The 8,539-nt window shown below is 38.7% G+C and overlaps 1 protein-coding gene across 1 annotated transcript; it reads right to left on the bottom strand.

Moving 5' to 3' along the window:
- Positions 1–341: 341 nt before the first annotated feature.
- Positions 342–4,950, bottom strand: LOC108573153 (toll-like receptor 13). The gene is made up of 3 exons (XM_017935537.1): positions 4,877–4,950; positions 4,574–4,786; positions 342–2,249 (listed from the first exon to the last, which is right to left on the bottom strand). The coding sequence occupies exon 3, from the start codon at positions 2,238–2,240 to the stop codon at positions 342–344; it is 1,899 nt and encodes a 632-aa protein (XP_017791026.1). The 5' UTR covers positions 2,241–2,249; positions 4,574–4,786; positions 4,877–4,950.
- Between the last annotated feature and the right edge of the window lie 3,589 nt (positions 4,951–8,539).

Here is an 8,539-nt window from a genome sequence, read left to right as displayed (position 1 = left end):
TATTCGTTTTCCAAATAATATATTTTTCGCAAGTGCTTGTTTATTCCATCAGAAAACAGTCCTTATATCTCAACGAGAAACTCATATCACACGTGCAGGTGATTACAGACGTATAAAGCAACTGTTGGTTATAAACGTGAGTAATGTAGGTACCAGATACTCGGCAGAAGTGCTTGAAACTATAAACTACCGCAAACAGATAGCAAACTAAAGCACAATCCTTGAAGATCTTTTTAGTTATCGGATAAATCGTAAATCTAAGCTTACAGTGTATCTCTGTATTAAATAAAAGTATTCGTAAACGACAAGAGACGAGAGAAATGAACGCAGCATCGATCCTATTAAACATCATCGAAGACTCCACCCTCGAGTTCCTTCAGCTGGTTGTTGTATATGTACAAGAAGTTTCCTCTAACCATGCTCAGTCCGTAAAGAGCGCCATTTTGCAATTTCTGGAAAGGATTCTTCGATATGTCCAGGATGTTCAAGCTGCCCAAATTCTTGCAAGAACCTTTAGGTATCTCTGTGATCTGATTTTCGTTCAGCCATAAACGTTTCAACTGTGGCAGACCTTCGTAACTGTCGCCTTCTATGGTCGTCAAGGTGTTGTTGTTCAGATGCAAGTCTCTCAAAGTTGGTAGATCGAAGGCGCCCCTTGGAATGCTCGAAATTTTATTCCCAGTTAGAGACAAGGTGAATCTGGGAACGTTGACGAAGCTACCCTTCTCTAAACTGTTTATTCCGTTTAAATCGATATGCAGGAAGTCCAAAGTTTGCGGTAAATCGGCGAACGAATCCTTGGTGATCCTCTCTAACTTATTCCAGGCTAAGTTCAGATCTTTCAAACTCTCCAATTCCGAGAACGTACCTTTCTCGAGCTCTGTCAACGAGTTTCGATGAAGATAGAGCGTGCTCAGTTGCTTCAGGTCGCTGAACGCCTGTCGTTCGATCTTCGTCAGGCTGTTCCTCGTTATAATGAGCACCTGGAGCGAGTCCAATCCCTTGAAAACGTTATCCTGCAGCTTTGTGATCTTGTTATCGGCTATGTTTAGGTAAACCAGACGGGACAGGTTCGAAAATGCACCGTTCGAGATGGAGGAGATCTGATTCCTGGCTAACACCAGCTCCGTCATAGTTCTCGGCAAACTGGTAACGAAGGAGAGGTCCTCCAGTTGATTCCCATCGAGGAACAAAGTGGTCAAGTTCGTTCTCGACAACGCGTTCTCCTCGAAGTTTCCTATGAGATTGTTTCTAAGATTCAACATTCTCAGGTGTTTGTTCTCGATCACCTGGCTCCAGACACCTCTGATTCTGTTACCCATCAGGTTCACGTAGATCAAATCTTCGGGCAGGTCGTTCAGCATCTCCTTCGTGATTTCTGTGATGTCGTTATTGGCTAGATCCAAGGAGACTACCATGAAATGCTGGAACTGGTACCATCCTTCGTGGAATCCTTTGATGCCCAATCCGCGAAGGCTCACAGTTTTTTCTCTCTCGTTTATCGGCAGTTCTAGACACCCGTTCGCGACTGATTTGTTCCCTTCGAGCGGTTCTATCGAGAGGACTATCTGATCCGGCATGCATAATTTCAGCTTCTGGCCTTTCCTTATCTCGAGTTTAGGGGCTGGTGTGGTTTTCTCCAGTTTCAACGTGTTACCTACTGTCGTCTGTTCCATTTGCTTCTCCATTACGTCGCTCGTTTGCTCGACGTCCACCTCGGACTTCATTTTCTCTATGTGCTTCAGTTCTTCGTCGTCTTTCAGGAACGAGTTCGTGAAAGTTCCTGTGCTCATGCTCCAGAAGACGTTCCCGTCTGTTAGGATCGTTGTGGATTTCGTTAGACCGAACAAGTGTCCACGACGAAGGTGTATCACAGAATTGCAGGATATGTTCAATACTCGAAGCTTCTCCAAGCGGACGAACAGGTATTCTAGGTTGCTCAGCTTGTTCTCCGCCAAGGATAGATACTCCAGATTCGTGAGATTCGAGAACATGAACTCTGGAAGCGATTCGAGAGAGTTGTTGGCCAAGTTCAAGGACTTTAACGAAGCCACGTTGTCCAAGGCGTTTTTCTCGACGTAACGAATTCCCATGCTGGATAGATCCAGCGAGGAAACGGGTTCGCCGTGGAACTGGATGTTCCTCAGCGTTTCATTCTCGATGTCCAGAGTGTACTTGTCCAGGGTTGGCTTGAGTGGCACGGCTGCCACTAAGGGCAGAAGTAGCAGGGGAAGTAACATCGTGGATGTCTGGAAAAGAGCATAATCACTTGTTTGAAATTTTCCCTTTCCTGCGGATTTTAGAAGAATGTGCATGTGTACGACGAGCAGTGCTCTTTGAAGTTTTTGAAAAAATTCGGACATCTGTGTATTTGAAGGATTAAGGCGATAAGTAACATTTTTGGAACTCTGTTATTTTTGAAAATAAAATATTTCTTATTTTCGCAAATCTATTTTGAAACTCTCTTATATATTTTTGAAAACTATTTTGAAACTCTTTTATTATTTTAAACTCTCTTATATATTTTTGAAAATGAAATATTTGTTATTTTTGGAAATCTATTTTGAAAATTTTTTATTATTTTAAACTCTCTTATATATTTTTGAAAATGAAATATTTGTTATTTTTGGAAAACTATTTCGAAACTCTGTTATTTTTGAAAACAAAACAGCTGTCATTTTGGAAAACTACTTTTCACCGTGGACTTTGAGAATACAAGGAATCACTAAAAGTAAACCAAAGGTGATAAGTGACTTCAGAAACAGAAAGAGGATATTCTTGAAGATTGCAAACGAGGTGATTACTTTAGCAAACGTTGCAAGTGTAGAGAGTGAAAAGTATAATACAAGTGATAATTGGTGTTCTGTTGACAAAGTGTACTCGACTTTATATTTCTCAATCTTCGTTTTACTTATTACCACGCTGTGACAAAGAGATATATCTGCGTGTCCATATGTGTGACGGATCAACTTATGTAAAGTGAAACTTTTGGGAACGAAATTTCGAAAGGCACACTTTTTTTTTTATATCATTCAAATTATCCTTGCAGATGATCATTATCATAATCATTTTACACGTTCGTCGAAACTGGGAGGAAAAGGGGACGATACCTAAACACTTCCTGAAATTTGAAAAATGGTACTTTTTCTCCCCGGCTCCTCGGGATTATTAAAATTACCATAACGCTTATTTTGCATCTCCGTGGAAACTTGCATCACGAATCGTACAACCGGTTTTACCACTTCTTGAAATCGAAATTACGAAGCTCCGTTTATTTATTTCCACCGATTTCTTTTTAATGGTTTCGATAGCCGGGGGTTGGTGAAACGAGGTGCTAGCTGTTAGCAGACAGCTGTGAGATGCAGAGGAAAGTAAATCAGAGGAATGATCTACCGTTCGAAGGATACGAGTTTGCGATGGAAATCGGTTATATAAAAATTTTGCAACGACGATCCTCTCTCTGTTGAAATCAACGGTTTATATAAAAATGTACTGTATTCCTTAATCGACGAACGGTAATTTTATTGGCACTGTGCACTCAGCTCTTTAACGTGTAATAATTTGAGGAAAAGTGTAATTTACTAAGAAAGAGAAATATCGGGTAATTTCATTGTCAACGAATTACTTTCCTTTATTTTCATTTCGTCCTATCTTTCATTACAGTCAGAAAATTTTTGGGCTTCATGAGCAATTTCTTAAAGCGCGGAAAATTACTTTTATCATTCAGGAACGACAGAAAAATGTTTCCTTTTCAGTTTTATAAATTTGAAAAAATATTGATACATTTTGAGCACAAATTTCTAATATTAATGCAATTTATCGTGTACGAGTCGTTTTGGAAATGAACGTTTGTGCTGTTAAATGTTTGATTTATGCGCCAACGCAGGTAAGAGGACAAAGCGACTAAGTAATCTTCAGTTTCTTGTTCTCTTATCTGTTTGCTGCATTATCGATAGCTGATTGAAAATCATTTGTCTATACCATTTACCTAAACCGCAATTTCCCCTCAAACGACACAGTACAATACCAAAGAGTAGTAGAAACAGCCTGACCGCCTATTTTTCGCTTACTTTGTCGGGCGATGACGTCAGAAGCCTCAGATTTGCTTCGTCGAAGAATAACCAGATATGAAAGAGCAACGATTCTAAAGAAATCTGCTAATCTCCCTACTGAAATTCTAATAATCAAAAACCACTCTATTACCTTCAACAATATCACAATCTACAATAGCTACACCGAAAGAAATTCCAACACCTAACGTCTCACCTGAAACCTTAATTAATCGACGAATCCTCAAATAAATCACCCTTGCAATATCACAATTTACAAAAAAAAAAAAAAAACCCTATCTAAAACATTCCACTTCCAGGCAATATCGAACGATCTCAATTTCGCCTAAACTTCGACCTAAAGTCTCACTTCGCTGCAAACTCGAAACTTCTCAAACAAGCTACTTTCGTAGTCCTTTTCCAGGTGAACCTTTTGCCAAAGCTTAGCCAGACTTCTTCGGAAAACTCAAGTACATACGTACATACATACACACAAGCACACACAGACAGGTGTATTCCCTTACCTCGGTACGGAGAGCTAGGCGAAATTCTGAAAACCGTGCAGAGCTGCAGACTGAAAAGGACTGTCCTGGCTGTCTACTCCTGGGACGTAGTTCTCGCAACAGGATTCCTCGGGACACGGCAATCGCGAAAACAGGTCTTGCAAGCTTTTATACTCCGTGGATTTCGCGTGTGTTCGAGGAATCCATAGATCCGTACACGCACACTCTCGCAATCTATGTACATATGTACGACGATTGAAGGAGTTCGAGTGGGAGGCAGACGTTAAAGAAGACAAGAAGAAGAAAAAAATAGGGGGAACGTACCTTCATGGAACTTTGTTAAAAGTGGCCGTGGTAGCTATTAGAGGCGAAATCTCGTCACGTATCGACTGTCAGGGAGCAGGAAGAGGAGTTGAATGAGAAGCTCCGCACCGCGACCTTCCTTGAATCGAACCGAGTCTATTATTAATTCACTGGATTCGAAGAACCAGACCCTGTGGACTTTGGCAATCTATTCGGAAGAACAATTTCCTTTCTCGATGATTTTTTTAAGGGGGTACAAGCCACCCTCGGGCGTCCGAAAATAGGTAGGGTTTGGGAATTTTTTTCGTAGGTAAGTGCTCATTGGAGAGCTTCAATTTTTCCGGAGGATGTAAACGCGACTTTCAGCTTTCTTCTTCAATTTTTGAAAAGTAGAAGTATTACAAAATGGAGGAGTTATTGCGAGACTTCTTCTGCTAGAACAATATTGCTGGCTGCCATCGATTTCAACGTCTGAAATAGAAAATTCTTTCTGATTTATAAATAGAAATGTATTGTTTACAATGTGGTTTGTCATTTTTCTGATATATCAATTACTTAATTTTTTTACAAACGTTGAAAGTCGAGTTTTTGGTATTTCAGACGCTCCAATCCTTGCTGGTGATGGCGGTCGGTAATTGATATTCTAGTAGAAGAAGTTTCGCAATAACTCCTCCATTTTTTAATATTTTCAGTTATTAAAAATTGAAGAGGAAAGCTGAAAGCCACGTTCGTATCCTCTGAAAAAGTAGTTACTTCAGAAAAAAATTCCCGAACTCTACCTATTTCTAGACGCCTCAGGGTATCTATTAGGATCACTTCAACAAGAAAAATAGAGATCTGTCTGATAGAGGCTATTGTAACCTTGTCACAGCCTGGATCGATTCTCTCTTTGCCCCATTTCAATCCTTACAATCCTTGCAAAAAGTTCCAATTTGGTGTTTCAAACAAATTTTTAAATATTTTCTCAAAACTGCAAGTGTTGAATTATGTTAAGAAAAATTCTAAACATATCCGAAAATAAGGGGAAAATTCCAAAGAAAATGTCAATTTCAAAAAATTAATAAAAGAGTAAATAATAAAGTGAACAATTTCAATTATACGTGACTTGTAAAATACATATTACAGAGTCTTTCATCGGTAGATAGAAGAGTATTATCCAAAAAAGATAACGAATAAAAAGATCAACCTTCAAGACTGAAAGGAGCAGCTTTGAACTAGAACTTTGACAAGTAGTAGCATCCACAGTCCCGAATTATCTTTGCAATGGAAACTATGGTCTCGGTTTAGTGAAAGAAAATGGTTCGAACATAGAGAGTAAAGGTTATAAATATTTAAAGTATCTGTAGAAAATGTTTAGAATACAGATGCGTTTAAAGCCCGGCTGAGAAATACGTGCGCAGGAGGATACCACGAGTACCGAGCTCCTTTTGTTCTTTTATCGAAGTTTGTTTGTGGTTGTTACGTGGCGCGATTCGATAAACAAGCCTGCCAATGTCTAAAATTGTTCGGTGTAAATACCTGATTTTCTAGCGTGTTACGCGCTCCCTTTAAATTCTACTGCGAGCTAAAACAAACAGGTCGTTGGTTTCATCTTAACGCTGTGTATTAGAATTTTAGAAGATCGCTTAGAAGCGTAAAAGATCAAAGATCTCAATAATTTTGATAATTTTTAAATGGTTATACTTCAATTTATTAAGTATGTCTATCGTAGACGTGTGCTATTCGAAGGATTGAGATCCTGGTGCACCTTACAGGTGTATTCTTGATAAATTAATTCCTGGATATTTAGTAATTAATTTAACGAGTAGGATCTAACGATCGAGTCACGTTTTGATGAAGAAAGTCTGAAGAAAGGAATGATCTTGCTGGACACGTGTGTTTGCGCTTCTATGAATTTTGTAGAATAGAAAATGATTATTCTGTAAATTTCAATTAATATTTTGTAAATTTGATAGAATATTATCGAAAATTTATGAAAAGAATTCCAGTGTCCAAAGATAAGAAGTCTTTTCATATCCAAAGGCGAAACCCAACAGTACCATTCACAAAACTCTAAATTTCCAGATTACATATGACGATTGGACCGTATCTATCAATCACATCGTGGAAATGTCTTACTCGTAAATAAGCTGGGTAACATCCCTGTGCAACAATACCGTACCCAATGATTCGAGTTGGTTCGACAGGCATCCTTCGAGGTATCCGGCTGGTTGGAAATAAATTCTTCGGCCGGAGGCGGTATTTCTACGACCAATTTGAAATGTTCGTGACCAGACAAGAGGAGGCCCTATACCACCACGGGGTCGACGTACTTCCGGAATTGAAAAATCCACGTCGCGAAGGTGAGAACCACTGGAATCCAGTTGGATCGCGGTTATTACGCGGATGTAAAAGGGGGCTAGGGTAGGGAAAAGCTTCGAGGCTCGATGGTTTCTCTCACGGTGGTGTATCCGGTGGTCGAAAAAAATATCTACGCCTGATACCTCTTTAGATGGCGTCGAGTTAATTAAGTTTGCGCGTACGCACACCGCATCGGGATCGTTGGACACGCCGCATCAGAACATCGCCGAAGGGCTTTGAATACCGAAAGGATCTGTGAATTTATCTTTCTCCAGAGATCGTTCCACGTTGTTTTTCCTTAACGCGACGCCCGGCCCGTGAGAATCGTTTTCTAATCGGGGAATAGATGAATCGTGCGTGTTCCGATGCAGAGACGTGAAAACAGATTTACGTGAGAGTTAGGGTTTCTTCGGGTTAGCGATGTTGATCCTGCTTTACCGGCCGTACACTTTGTTATTTAGATAAATTTTCTGGTATTTTTCACTCGTGTGATTTGGGAATACGAACTGTTTTCGTCCCTTTGGTCCTGGAACTGTAGATACGGTGGTAAACGAGAGGCTGCGTTGAAAGGAGGACTATTTCAGTTGATAATTTTGAACAATTAAATTTCTATTTTGAAAATTTATACTTTACAAATTTTGTAAAATGGAAAATTTATATTCTGTAAATATTCCATATTTAATGTTTTTATACTCTGTAAATGTTTGTTATAAAATTTTTGCAACTGTAAAAGTTTCTTCGCTAGCAGTTTCCTTTCGCAATTAGGAGTAACAGTTAGATTTATCATTGGATTTTATGTAATTAAATGAAAATATATAATTGTAGAAAGGTAACGGTTGTGCTCTGAGATTCTCTTAACATTTTTTTTTCTCTCCTCCTCCCTATGCTGTTTGGATAGAACGAGGTCAGGGAATACCTTTTGTTCATCTGATAACTATCATACAGATAAAAGATTCTGAATTAAAGAAAAAGTTAGAATCAATTGGAATTAAAGGAGAGCTATAGAAGGGTAATGCAGAGTTGAATACAACACTATGGTTGAGTATTTCATTCACGTAAGAAACGAAGTACCATTGAAATATTGAAACGGTGATTTCAAGTTTCAGAAGAATCGATTTATTATAAAAAGAGCTCGTGCCGCTGTATAGGATAATTTCTTTCAGAATAACTCTGGAATTTCTTTCTTTCTTTCAGACATAGATTTATGAATAACTTCAAAATTTATTTAAGAATAACTCCAAAATTTACTTATTTGAGAAATTTATTTGAGAACAACACTAAACTTTATTTCTTTATTTCAGAAATAAATTTAAGAATAACTTTGAAATTTTTTTATTTGAGAAA

This window comes from Habropoda laboriosa, unplaced genomic scaffold (genome assembly GCF_001263275.1).
Source record: "Habropoda laboriosa isolate 0110345459 unplaced genomic scaffold, ASM126327v1 scaffold124, whole genome shotgun sequence".
Lineage (NCBI taxonomy): Eukaryota > Metazoa > Arthropoda > Insecta > Hymenoptera > Apidae > Habropoda > Habropoda laboriosa.
Note: the sequence above shows the minus strand (reverse complement) of the source record. Positions and strands in the feature narration are given on the sequence as shown.